Genomic DNA, 14798 nt, shown 5'->3' on the forward strand with positions numbered 1-14798 from the left:
TGAGCTGTTTGGAGTCTCTGCAGTAAACACTGCCTGCTGTGGAGAGCCACTCATAAATGTCAGGGCTAATTCTCCAGACCAGTTCTTCAGCTGGTGTTGAAAAAAAAATGGAGTCACGCCATTAGGCACCAGATGTAGTTTAGGGGCCCAGGGTGCAGTGTGGGAAGCCTCTGTATCTAGAACAGAAAGAAAACATTCTGCCCTTTGTAAACATGCAAGATGGATTGTAATGACAAATTAACAAGCTACCATACGCTCTGTTTTAAAGTGAGGAATAATGGAAGTTATTCATTATTCATTTTATTTACTAATAAGGATACAGTATGTACTAATAGCAAGGGGGCATGGTAATTGAACATATGCTTCAGTATAAAGATGTCTCAGGCTGAAATAGTGTTATGTAATCTGAAGGCAATGAAAAAATAATTTCTGGGTAATGTTTCTTCCTTTGAGGCTTCCATTAGACTTCATTTTCGCTCTTGGCCATAAAGTCATCTAAGAACTGGGCATGGTTGCAATCTCTGGGCAAAAGAAGCTCAGGCAAGGCACTGTTAAGAAGAACTGCAAGTATTTTAGCAAAACTGTGTGGAAAAAGAAGATAAATAGCACCTGTCTACGTTAAACTCATTCTAAGCAGTGCTATTTGGTCCTACGTTTTCATTATTGCCAGATCTTACAAAACACAACAAACTTTAAAACAAAATGCTTAACATATTTTAACTTTGTTGGAAGAAGGTCTGATACGCATGTTAGGTACTAAAAATGCAAATGCAAACTACAGTGTCAATCTGAATTGCCATGCTAGGCCAAGCTTATTTTATTACATACATTCTGCATTCTAAGTACTAATACGTTCATAATGTAAACATTAAGCATACAGAGTTAAAATTCAAGGCCACAATATTTTTGATTGTCCCTTTTTTGTGTCTTTGGTTGGCCGAGATCAACTCGTAGTGTATAAATGCATAAGTTATATAATAATTATATAAAAAGGAAAAAATAACATTGACTTGTATACTTCATTCTGACAAACGCACAGCGTTCGCGACTCAATAAAGAAAAACTGGCGCCCGCCTAGCAAAAATACTTAGACGATTTCTGATTTTGGCAGTCAAGGGTTGTCTCTTACCTTAACCAATAGAAAACAAACTCCCTTAATAATGATGAGGTTCTAACTGGTAACTTTTAAATATCAAACACAATTCCAGTTTCACTTTTTTTGTTTTTCAAGAGATGCATATTCTGATTTCTGAATTTTTCTGTTTTTCCTTTTTTCCACTTTTTTTTATTACTATAAAATCAAGTCTGTTCCTCCTGTAATACTGGGAATGGTATAATACTGAGCAAAATGTTTCACAAGTCCAAACAAGTATTTCTTCATAGTCCCAACAATGCTAAGTTTTCAGTCTCTTCAGTCTCTACTAGTAAAGAAGTTCCTTTTCTCCCATTCTAACCACCTTCATCCTCCTCTTTTTTCTTTCTGCTTCATCTATCAGGTGCAGGCCTTTGATCTACAATCACACACTTGCCCTTCAGCACATTCTCATTTCCAATGTTTGGCTCAGGGTTCTGATAATACTGTCAAGGAATCTTAAGAGTTTGGGTTGTCTTCACAGTTTGAGTAGCTGATAACTCTCCAATGAATGGAACACATTTGATTTTAACCAAAACAATGCCTTTTATATTCGAAATCAGCTTCCGTGCTAAACCAGTCTCTTTTGTTGATATGTTTCTATTTTTTAAATACAGGTAGGGTTTTTTTTCCTTTTTTTCCCTCTTTTGTAATGATTGTTATATTGTATGTTAGGTCACTATAGACTTATCCTTATATTGCTGTAGTATAGTCCCAGTTTTGCATTAGCAAGATATCAAACTTTACACATAAGCTTATCAACTTTTTAAGACCACTAGCTTTCGTAGGTTTTCCTTACCATTTCATGCTTTTACCTACAATAGTCTATTGTTTTTTGGTCCACAGAGTCGACACCCATATACATTACATTTTAGTATCTTTATACTTCTGGAATATCTCCTTTAAATCCACACTACAAAGAGTCTTTTTGACATCTTTTTTTTAACTTGTTTTTTCCCAGCCAAACCTTCACTTGTCTCTTTAGGCACTTTAAAGTCGTGTACTCCAATAGAGTTCATTGCAATTCATTGGGGACTGTATCCCTCTGAGAAGTCTCTTTGTTTGCTTTTTCTGGCGTTCTTTTTTCCCCCCCACTTAGTAGTAGGTGCCAAGATGAGAAGGCATGTGAGCAGCTGGCAGCCTGGTATTGGGGTAGATACCTCCAGTTGGTGAATTCCAGTATGGATTAGGGGCAGCGAAAAAGCTGGACGAGGTTACAGGCAAGGCAGGGGGATGGGGAGCTACAAAGTTCATCTTCTGAGGGTGTGTGTGATAGGAGCTCATGTAGGGGAGGTCTGATGGGTATTTGTACATGGATGACTCTGGAGGGTGAGGCTGGAGGGCCTGAGCAATTCCATGGAAGTCAAATTTGTAGGCGTAGCGCTTACCGTGGACTTTAGTCATAATATTTTTATCATAGTAATAGCGCAGCGCTCGGCTGAGTTTGTCATAGTTCATGTTAGGCTTGCTTTTCCGTTCCCCCCAGCGCCGAGCCACCTCGTCGGGGTCGGTCATCTTGAACTCCCCGTTGGTGCCCTCCCAGGTGATGCAATTGGAGTTGGAGCTGTCCGAGAGGAGCTCCAGCAGGAACTGCCATAGCTGTATCTGTCCGCTCCCTGCGGGGGAAAGGAAACAGAAATGTCGGGATTAGTGACCAACAATGTTAACGCATCAGTTCTTCCAGGCTCTCACATAGGACCCTGCTAGGAAATGTTGCAATATTGCTTCCTGCTTCTTACTCTGACTAGTGCCTTTTCTCCTAGCCTCGTCTCATGAAATCCTGAAGGGCAGAGATAATGGTAATGTGTCATGTATTCCCCAATTTGAGTGGCAGAATGCCATTTCACGGAGATTTAATAGTTACCTAATGTCACTCATTGTAGACAATTGATGGGGAAATAATACAGTGCTCATTTAGGAAACTAATCTCTGAAGTTCAGGACAAACAGCTTTCACTTGCGTAACATTTTGCTTGTTCTCACAGCATTATGTTGCAACTAAATGTTCTCTGCTATGGAATAAATCTATACAAAATGGAGAAGTTTAGAGAAAGCTGGACCTGTGCCAAACCATATCACCCTTTTGCAGCATTTGGGGAAATGTAGAACGGAAACTTATTAGCTTGCTGTTGCACTGCATACAAGTATAGGGCAAAACATTTGCAAGAACAGTGAAAAGGTCCATAAAATACATTCTTGTTATTGTTCTGTGTCAACCAAAAGTTTAAATGACTACTGAAGTTAAGACTGAAAATGCTGTTACTGGATTATTTTTTTTCTCCCCTCTCTGCCAATTTCATCTTAGAAAAAAAAAACAATTAGGCTGCTGTCAACTTTGTAGAAGTGTTCTGCCCAGCATTACAGGAATAAAATTTGACCATTTTAGGCAATAGACAGTAGATCCAGAAGGGCCTTGCCACTGATACTCATGTAAAAAGCTTAGCATTTCTTAATAAAGCAGCACTGAAATGATGCAAAATACAGCTGAAGCAGCTTGCAAGGCAATCTGTTTCACAAGCACARTGTCAGCAGAATTTGCCAACCAGCTTGTATGTGCTAACTTCTAAGTACATCTCTGACCAGAAWTTGGATTTTTTTTAACAGATATGTGGGTATAATAAACAAGCCTTTCTTTAGAAAGCTTATAACAGTGAATTATAATATCAAGCTAGTGTAGCATCTGAAATCCATTAGCAGTTTATACTTCAGTGCAACTGAAACCTCTGCTCGTTTAAATTGTATTTATTCAAACTCTTCTTAATGAATTTCTTCTGTTCCATTAACATGCATTAAATAAACAAACAAACAAAAGAATCCATGGTATGAGCAAGGCATGCAAGTTTTAATACACGAAACATAACAAGAGGATTAGCCTTTGAAAAATCAATAAACAGTTCAGCACTGGACAAAACACAAATTTTTGAATAAGCAATCCAACATATGTTCTAACATAAACACTTGCCTTCCAAATGTAATATATAGTCCTATGAAAATAAATGGTTGCTGTCAATTTCCTTTTAATGAGAGAGTAATTCTACCAATTTATAAACACACAAAACATGTTAAAGTACAGGAATGATGGCGTATAGAAATTCCATACCCAAATGTTCAACACATATCCCAATCCAGATCATTTTAGTGTTTTTGACAATAATGAAGGCACAAGGCTACCAAATGGACACTTGAAAAAACTGTAAAAACCTGGGACTTGTGAGCAAATTAAAGTGTGTTAGGCTCTCACTTCCAATTACTATCAGTGTCACCTGGAAACCACTTCCATTAGCTGTTCTCACTCTCAATATTTATTTAACTGCTTTGCTATGCAATGCAAAACTGTTTGAAAATTAAACTAATCTTGGACGGTGTTTGATGTCATTTGGGTTAAAGCAAAATGAAATGGAGTGGTATTTTGGCAATTCAAACCTGCAAAGGCCGTTAAGTTGTTGTTGTGAAACATTATTACTGGGGACTGGAGGGACCTATGGTATGTAACAAGGAACATCGTACCTTTCGGCAGTTAGGAGAATAGGAAGCGGCATGTACAATGTCAATCTATTACGATTTTGATTACAGTGGTGTACGGCCACAGTGTGTACTGCAGACTCAAAAGCAACACAATGAAATCTGCACAGTTCACAATCACTGTTACTAACTGATCAGAAAGATTTCTTGTCTTCAGTTAAAATATGCTACAGACCACTGTCCAGAATGTGCCCAGTAGAGCAACTGTAATGGAGATGCCAGTTTATCAGCACTGTCTCGTTTCACTTGGAACTTTCACCTTCTTCTTAAAGTGGGAGAACATTTTTGAGATGTCTAACCCAAAGATTTCTTTGCAAATAGATTCTGTTTCTCTCTAACTACTTTTGCTAATTTTGGTTATTTATCTAAAAATGATTGTATTTGTCAGGTTCAGGACGGCATTGTATTGTGGGTTAACAGAGTCCAGGACATGTGAGAGAGGACCAGTAGCAGACCCATGGCTTTCTGYAGGCCAGATGGGGTGTGTTACAGCCCTTCAGAAAGCACCAGATGATTGTGTCTAGGCAAYTTAAGTAAACTCTATCAATACAGTTACTGGAATCTAATGGGCTATTTGACTGACTGCATATAACTATCTACTTTAGGATGAGATATATTATGCTCTATTGAGAACTATACTAACTGCATCTCCAATGCATACCATGGGAGCTAAGACATCTAGCTCATACGTAGACACCTGTGTATAGATAACTGAACTTACATGTCTTAATCTGGGAGCTCTGTCCCACTCTTGTGTAACTTAGAAACCAAATCCTGCAACACACTGGGTATCATCAGTCCCACTGGCTCATACCGAAGTGCGGTGAGAATGGTTGCATCACCTGCAGTGTCTGGCATTAAACCTGGAGCAGGGGTACTGTCAGAGAAGAAAAGTCCTCCTAAATCAGCAAAAACCCTGCTCACCTGGATTTGCAAGACGGCTGCTGGTTGGTCCAAGAATCTGATAAGGATCTACAAAATTTTGAAAGCAAGATTTAAAGTGATGTAACAATATCATCAAATATTTTAACATCATCAAATATTTTAAACATATCTAGATGTTTTTGTCATTTTTGGACTAATAAATTAGCATTGTTTGAGAAAGACACCATGACGCTCTTCGCACAGCTGGTAGGTGCACACATGTTGATGCAAGCTGGGTCTGGCTGAGAGTCCTATGAGCTACGGCATCTGCTCCTTGAGCTCCCTGCCTAGCCTTGCCCTTGCAGCTGAYTCAGAGATGAAGATGCAGGTACGGAGACGGAAGAGCATCTGGCACAGCACCACTAATCCAACCCAAGGAAAGGGGATGAGTTTGGAATGTCCCTGAAGCTTTTAACAGAAAAAGGCGTTGCTTTACTCATCTTCTACCCTTTCTTATCTCATTTCCTGGCAGGTAAGCCCCTCATTTATCAAGKGACTCTTTGAAATAGCAGCAGAGGGTGGCATAGGGAAGGGCTGCTGAACAAGGAAATGGCAGGAGCTGGAGTGGAGGCGAAATATTGTAAGCGGCAGGAGGGATTTTTTTTTCCTTCTTTGTAATTGGAGTCCAGTAAGGGATTCCCTGTATTAACACCTTGCAACTAGGGTTTTCAGAAGAGCTTATTTCAGTTACACAAATCCCAGAGCATCTCAATGTTTTCCTCATGGGATTCCCTCYGGCAATGAACAATTTTTTAGCCTGAATTAAAATTCAACAGGAAAAAGAAAAGATTGTGACATAAGTATGGAAGTCAAAGCAATGGGACACAAGCATGGCCCAGAGCCCCTCACCGAACAACCCTGTCACTGGGCTGCCTCCTCTCCAGCTGCTCTCAAACAGCTGCCAGTTTTACAGCCAAGGAGATAATCAGGTTACATTCCTTATATATTTAAATAATCCATGCAACTCACACACAGCTACTAAATGATCCTAAGGACATACATAAATCAYCAATATATTTATCGAAAGCCTCTCATGGTTGGGAGGCCAGATTAGATAAAATGAAGAAATGTTATTTGGGCAAACAGCAGTATAAAATTTCCTGAACAGTACACATATAAGTAGTTCAAGTTAATGAGATGTAACGTGCACCGTCTTATTTAGCTATAACAAAACCAAGAGTAATGATTTGAAATCTATGTGAGAAGAACGAGCTCAGAATCTTCTGAGCTAAAAATCTCCTTCAAATCTCCTTCCTTTCCTATGCTTACCTTTTTTGCTGTTAGCAAAGTCATYGCTGTCTCAAAATCTCTGGAGTGCTTCCTAGCTACTTTTCCAAGACACAAGATAATTTCCTAATAATGGTTTAGGTCCTACCCCACGGATTAACTGCTGTGAAACCAGAAAATGCACTCATCTTTCAAAAACACTAGCCTTTAATCCAACAAACCTGTACTTTCTCCTCACAGTTTCCCAACACATTGGGAACCCTTCTAATTTTCCTCTTATACTTCAGGAGTCCAAGATATAAAATTCAAACAGGTGGGATGTAATCCATTGTCATCTCTTTGTTCATGCAAACGTTTCAACTACTAGTATTTCAACTACTGTGGAGTATATGATCCTTTGGCATACTTCTACTTTTGCAAATCTAAACTGTACATAAGTACTTTGTTTAATAGCATTATCACTCTGTGAGGTTGTCATTGCCATTAAAGATTACTAAAAGTAAATTTCAATGGCCACAGGAGCCTTGTTCTGGGATCCAGCTATACAGTCAACTCATATGCATGTCTGGGGATTTCTTGATCCCAATGGGAGATATCATACATGGTCTGAACCAGATCTTGCAACTCACTTCCAGTTAGTAGGTGACAGTTGTCTTTCTGATCATGTTCAATAAAGGCATAACTTAAAAAAAAAGACCCACCTAATTGAGGACGCTGGTCTTCTGTTTTGGGCACTGTTGAGGATGATGGCTGAGTAGCTGAAAATGAAAAAAATCAATGCAGTTATTTTTCCAGTTTGGAAGTTGGTTACCAAAGCTGTTATAGACTACAGGCCTGGAACTCCTGATGCTCATCACTCAGTGATGGTCAGAATAGAACTTAGGTTTATAAGACTACATGGTCATGGATGTGATGAAGTTGTCTCTGATGAGAATGGGTCCAAGTTCATCCAACAGCTACACCCAGCATTGCATGTACGCAGCTAACAGACCTTCCAGGCACAGGTAACAATCCTCCGAAACTGAGAGTCGAGGTAGCTTCTCTCAATTCAGTTCAGTCCACCTGGGTTGCACTGAATAGGCACTGGGCCCATAGGCTAGATCTAAGCAGACTCTTTACCTTTTGACTGAGGAGTGGGGTGGCTGTGACTTGTCCATGCTGATCTCCTGGCTTGCTCATAAGGCAAATCTGTGAAGAAAAAAATACATTGCTTCATGCATATATGGCATAAAGCGTCACTGAAACTGGAAGGATACTCCTTGTCAAACCTGTTATCACAGTGTCTAAAAATAATAGTGCCATAGTGCCCTGAATGACCTATTCCCCTTCAGCTTACTCTGTGTATCCCCTCCTGCTCTCTCAACCAYGTCCTCAGGTGTCATTTACTGTCACCTCAATCTAAACTAAAGAGAGGACCCTRTCTAAATCTGTACACCTCATTAGGTGCCCTGTCTTGCTCTTTGGAGGTGCCTACTCTTRTTGGACGTCTGAAGTAGACTGAAGTAGCTGGCAGAAATACTCCAGAGTTATCTATCATTTCCAAGTGCTAATGGAACAAAAGCATTGCACATTGTGGATAATTCATGCTACTGCTTCCAGGGAAAGTCTCCCTGGAGGTAAGAGCGCAGATTRAGCATAAACCATATAATATTTCCTCCCAATTTCAGTATGTAATAATATTTTAAGAAGATAAGAATTTAGTTCATTTATTATGCCATTCTTTTCTAGATTGTTGGTGCATCCCTTGACATTAATCAAAGCATATAGGTTGTGTTTAAGAGTTCATTTTTATGTTACCAGCTCGTAGGCAGATCTATATGAGACAACACAGTCTTTTTACTGTCTGTTGGATATTTCACTAAATCAGTATTGTAAATTCTTTGCGCTCACACCAGCTCTCACTGCCTGCATGTACCTCTGTTATAGTCTTTCTTTGACATTATTCTTCACATCTGCACACGCTGTATTCCTCAGATGTACCCTCTGCTCTAATTCTCATCCTACRGAATCCAATTCTTTTTAGATAATTGGTCGCTGCATTTGACCATTCCCACTTGTTTCTTTTCTACTAGTCCTTTCAAATTATTCTTCTTCCTTCACCTTCATCCCTCACCAGAGTAGACTACTTACAGATCTCTAGAAACATAAACACCTCAGCAGTGAACATGCTTCAGTGTTCAACTATGGTAAGAAAATTTTGTATTCTCTAAGCCTGCTTTTCCCCTAGACTTTTTAATTCCTATCTTTCTCCCCAAAAGTGGATAGTTTTTTCCTGCTCCATTTATTTAATTGATTCTTTCTGTTTTTGGGGACAAGTGCCTTAATCTTATGTATCTAAAATTTCATTTGCCTTTGTTTTTCATTTACTCATTCTCTCTAGTTCAGGTAAATGTTTTAGCATATAAAAATGTAGAAAATAAAGAATGAAGATTGCTTTGTAAAGACTATGAAGCAAATTCAAAAGTTTGGTTTACCTGTTGAATCTTTTGCAGTTGCTTGTGCTTTTCTGTGACTAGTTTTAACACATTAGCTACTATTGCTGCCAAGATAGACTTATCAAGCCTGCCCTGTGATCTCAGGAAGACAGCAGTATACACCTGGTGGAATTAAATCAGTGCAGGCACTTGTCAATGACACTTTCTTGACAGTGTTTGTGCTTTACTTTAGAAATGGTGTTTGGAAATTAAATAAGGGACAAGTACAGAACCAGTCACAGACTGGCTCTGTGCATGACATGTATCTCTGCCCATTTGCAGACATTATAAGTAGGAGTATGGAATGGAAACAAATTGTAATGTGAAATTCACAACTAAATTGCCTTTAATTTATTTAGTCTGTTTGGCTTGAAGAGCAAACTGGCACTACCACCGCTGTCATCTACTGGATTTTACACTTCAAAAACTTTGCTTTTGCTGAGATACGCATTTTATCTTAGTATCACATTTAAATAACTGGTGTCCTTTTCATCCCTGATTTTTTTCCAGAGCCTTCTCTTTCAGAAACTTGGAGAAAATAACATGAACGGCACTAATGCTCATTTCTGAGCAGAACATTTGCATGCAGTAATTTACTGGGTGAATCGTTGTGACAYGCAGATGTCCTGACCAGGCTGAGATCAACATATGCCATTAATTCACGCAGTTAGAGACTCACTGGCCCCAGTTCTGAAGACTTTGTCATCTAGCAAGAAAATCCAGAAGGACTTTGGCCACATTTCCAGAGGTGTCCAAGTTCTGTCTATACAGGGGGGCAGGATTCAGTCATGGGGTGGATTGCAAGACAGCTCTTCTCTCAGCCCTGAGTTTCAGACAGCCTCATGCCTTTCTAAACCAGCCTAGGTGCTGCAGTTCCCTGAAGCCTTCTGGAAGGCCAGCACACCTCCTGTCCATCCCTGCCTTGCCTGTCCAGATCTCTGCCCTCATGGTGGGCAAGGCAAATAGGAAGCATTGGTGATATTAGAAATATATTTTCTTGTTTCCAGTCCTTCAATTTTCTACCTAGAAAGGCTACAAAGAGGGACAAATAGGGAAAAGGAATCACTTAGTAGATACGTGCTTAGCAGATACCGTGCTATGCAGTTTTTGTCTTTACTCTTCTCCTCTCCACCTCTCTCCTCTCCTTTCCTCTCCTTTCCTTACCATCCCACTCCACTCCACTCCACCTTTTTCTTATTATGGATCTGTAAATTACTACAGATCTACATACTGAGAAGGCTGCAGGCTGCTGTAGGCTTGTACTTGGTGGCTCTTGCAGCCCTAAAAATCCATCTGGTACAAATTTAGTACTGTGAGAAAACTATTTTGTGTGTTAACTCAACATATCATAAGATGTTTTCTGACTACGCCCTCTCCATTACAAGGAAAATCCAGTTATCAGCCTTGCTTGAAATAGCACAAAATTCCAACTTCATTCTCATTTCAGGATTGTGTCTGGATAAACACGCTGCTCTCCTAGATAAGCAGATCTGTTCTTATTCATGAGATAATAGTACAACATGTCCTTATCTTGGACAGATCTTTGATGGGAATACTCCTGTTTGATGAGACATGTAGACAAACCCATATTAGGTCTTCCTGAGCTCCTGATAACTTCATTGTATTACTTTCAGCCTGCAAAAACCTCATGTTCTGTTGTAAAGGTGACTGAAGAAATACGCTTTTGTCATTCCAATTCTTTAAGAGCCTCACTCATTTCCTATTTTCTATTGTAGTGCCTTAACAATGGCAATACTTAATTACTTTCTCTGAAATTGCATCCCAGGATTTGGCTAATAGCCCTTTAACATTACTTATCCCCCTACACACACACATTTTTGACCTTTTTCATGTCATCAAGTGATTGTCTCCAGGGTCTGCTATTGCTCTTAGATGAATGGAGCTTTGTTATGGAAAAACTTCTTTACAGTCTAGTTGAAATTTGACATTTGATTGAAAGGAAGGCCAAGGAATAATCCAGCAAAATAGTTCATTGACAAAAAAACCCTAAGTTTTGCARAAATATTTTCTTTTCTGAATGAAAATGCTGACCTTACAGATATTTGACAACTTTCTATTCTAAAAGAGAAAAAAAAAGTTTTAGAAGTCAGATGATGGTTTATCACAGAAAATGTTTAATTAGGATAATTAGGGTACACCAATCTACACAGAATAAGGACACCCTATATCCAAACTACTACTCCCATATGTTATTGTTGCAATATAGGAAGATGCTTTTAATGCTGACATGAAGAATTTTGTTTTGTAAATGTTGAGATTTTTGATTTTAGTAAGAAATGCTGAAATGAAACAGTTCACCATGTCTGATATGGCATTTTTTAGAACACTTCACTCTGAGAAAACCAGTATTTTATTTTTCCATCACAAGTCAAATACCAAGATAATGGAATTYCTCATGAGATAAAAAAATCCAAGTTTTGTTCAACTCTACTGGAAACTTACCTCTGAAATAGTATTCTGTTACAACAGACTCATTTTGGTTTTGCCTGAAATACTCTCAGCTGAGATGATAATCTCCTATAGGAGACTCAGGTCCTCTGGCCTTATGTTACATGTTTATTTAAGTTAGAAACTAGTGAAACCTTTGGGCATCCAGTTTTATGTTGCCTAGCTTGTGATTATTATTACAACTGTGCTTAATTTTCTTATCCATATTCCTGACAAGATTTCTTCAAGTCATTCAAAGCTCCTGGGTTCCACACTAACCTGTGACCACGAATGCCAGTCTCCTTATATGTTTCATGAAGAGATCTTTTAAATTTTTTTAAGTATCCTTTTGTCTAATACTGAGAAAGAGACTAAGCAAGTACTCTGTGCCGCTCTTTATTTTGATAATTGTATCAAGTTTCTTCATCCCCAGACCCTCTCTGAGATGAACAATTTCAATCTTTTGTATCTCTCAACATGCTTGAAAGATTTTTCATATTCCCTCAGCTAGCTCCAAGCTCCATCTAATTCTGCACACAGCCTTTCTGAAAAGGGATGATTCACACAGCCTTCCACACAAGGCTGCACTGCTGATTTAGTTAGTGGCACAACCAGATTTCTGATATCACCTGCTACTGTGTTCCTCACGTATCTTCATTTATTTACTTTTTTCATTTCAGACAGCTACTGAGCAGTGGCTTTCACTGTGTCATAAATAAAGATACCTATGTTTATTCTATTTTTTCATGAATTAAGAGAGTTAATTTGAGATCATTAAGATATGCAAATAACTTGTGCCTTATTTTGCAATTATCAACTTGTATTTTCAGCTGTTAACATATTGCTGATTCATTTATCTTGGRTAAGCCCTCAGGACTCCTTTATAGAAATCCTTGGTTTTGAATAGTGTCAAAATCTTATGTCATTTCTGAGTTTTATACCAAATTACACTGAGTGCTTTTYGGTACTCATTCAGAATTATAGATCACAGTACAGAATGCAAAAGCATCCATGAGTAAARCTGTTCATTTCTTAGTCTTGGTATCAGGTTAGTTAGCTAGTTCTTGATCTGTTAAATTATTTTGTTTCTTATGACATGCTAGTTTAACTTCTATTGTAAATTGCTGTGGAGCACCTTAGAAAATACATTGTGAAAGTCAAATGTATRAATTGGATCAATTGTTTCTTGTATATTTACTACTGCCTTGTTATAGACAAATGATTCTAGTAGAAGAGAAAATGTTATAATTATTTTCCTTGAAACTAAACAGGATAGGTTTGACCATATCATGATCTGGTGTTTCTCTAACTGTCTTTTAAATTATCAATTAACAAATCTACAGATATGTGTGTATGTATATATATRTAAACACATGTATATATACATAAAATAGCTAATTGTATCTACTCTCCTGAATTATACCCTATACTAATAAAACACAGATAAATATTTATTATCTCATAAAGCTCTTTTTTTTTTCAGTGAGCGAAATGATGTTTTCACAAGAGCTCTGTCAAGTCAGCTGTATGTCTCTTCAGGACACATGGMTGTATGCTTCTCTGCCTCAGTAATGGATTCCTTTCAAATTTAGTAGTTTGCTCCAATACCTCTTGATGTCTCACAGTACCTTGTACTTATTACTGGAAAAGCAAATGTCCAGATCAGGAATTTTTCAGACAACCTCAGTGGTAAAGGGTGATGTAAAGAAAAATTTTAGCTTTGTAGCACTGTCACCATCTTCCTTTAGCCTTTCACAAACCAGCTCACCAATACTTTCAGGGGCTTCATGTTTCTGAGYAATCAGAATTCTCTTATGACTTGTTTTTTACTTATTTAGTCTCCTGTCTTTTATAATTAGATGTTGTGAGTTTTGTTTGCCTCATATAAAAAGTAAATAGCAGAAGAAGTAAGTATCCTGATATTGTGGAGTACATTTCTCAATAGATTTCAAATAGCATTATAAAGGCAGGCTGTGTTCTGGCCTTATTTTATAGATGGGGAACTGAAACACCTTGAAAAGTGACTGCACCGGGATTATGCAGCAGACCAGTGAACAGAGCTCAGGTTTTCTCATTCTCTGTCTGTTACTTTAATACTGGATAGCACTGCTTCAAATACAGAGATAAGCAGAACATAGACTTATTAAGTTGTTCTATTTCATCACTTCACTCTACAAAATTATATATATTATATATATAAAAAAATRTGCGTGTGGATTCAAAATGCATGCAGCCTACTGTTTATAAAGAGACAACTTCAGAGAGAAAAAGAAAGAGATACTTCAAGAGATGGAATGAGTAAGATCACAACATATGAAAGGTGATCACCATTCATACCTGGCCTGGTTGTAATTCTTTGTGTTGCTTCTGGATAAACCGACGTATTTGGAAAAATAAAAGTGGCACCTCCTGCGGAGAAAGAAGGAGACATAATACCTAAAGATTCATTTTCATAGTCCCTGAGTCCACAGATGACCATATTTTCCCTCTTGTAATGTATCTGAATGATATCTTAGAAACATTATATATATATATATGCATTTATATAAAAATGAATTCCAATAGATCTTGTACCTGTGTAAATCCATTAAAACTACTAGATAAATGTCTGTGCAAAATCAGGGTTCAGAGAGGAGAGAAACAAGTTCAGATTTTCAAGGTTAGGAAACCTGTTCCACCCTCCCCACACACTCACTGCCTCCACCTTGGCAGGTGGTTTCATGTCCTCTGAAACAAAAATTCTTTGCCTTCTCTGCATTAGCTTATGTACTTCCCAAAGAGGTAGTATTTTTAACAGAAATTGTAAGGCCTGGGCCAAGTTGGTGCCTATTGGTGTCTGTGGGAATCTTCTCGCAGACTTTTGGCTTCGGATTGGACTCCCCTGAAATCTCATTCTCTTGAAAGTGTGAAAAACTTTAAAATGTTGAGCTTGACGTAGAAAATGGTATCTCAGGGATTGAAATCGCTCAAAGTGCATTAACAGACTTCTAATGACCATCTCTAGGAACATGAAAAGGGTCATAAGGAATTAGTTGTGCAATTATTTCTGACTTCAACATTCCTAACCCTTTG

The 14798-nt window shown here is 38.2% G+C and overlaps 1 protein-coding gene across 8 annotated transcripts in view; it reads right to left on the bottom strand.

The window, feature by feature from the left end:
* Nucleotides 1-781: 781 nt before the first annotated feature.
* ERG (ETS transcription factor ERG) overlaps nucleotides 782-14798 on the bottom strand; it is a 143865-nt gene continuing 129848 nt past the window's right edge. For all 8 annotated transcript variants that reach the window (XM_085304946.1, XM_085304903.1, XM_085304926.1 and 5 more), the window contains 5 exons: nucleotides 14064-14135; nucleotides 7924-7992; nucleotides 7506-7562; nucleotides 5578-5625; nucleotides 782-2748 (listed from right to left, as the gene is read on the bottom strand). In XM_085304946.1, the coding sequence (XP_085161072.1) occupies nucleotides 2228-2748; nucleotides 5578-5625; nucleotides 7506-7562; nucleotides 7924-7992; nucleotides 14064-14135 (767 nt within the window). In that variant the 3' untranslated portion in view covers nucleotides 782-2227. The remainder of the gene's footprint in view (nucleotides 2749-5577; nucleotides 5626-7505; nucleotides 7563-7923; nucleotides 7993-14063; nucleotides 14136-14798) is intronic.

Source organism: Rhea americana, unplaced genomic scaffold (genome assembly GCF_003343005.1).
Source record: "Rhea americana isolate MKP2758 unplaced genomic scaffold, rheAme1 scaffold_101, whole genome shotgun sequence".
NCBI classification, from domain to species: domain Eukaryota; kingdom Metazoa; phylum Chordata; class Aves; order Rheiformes; family Rheidae; genus Rhea; species Rhea americana.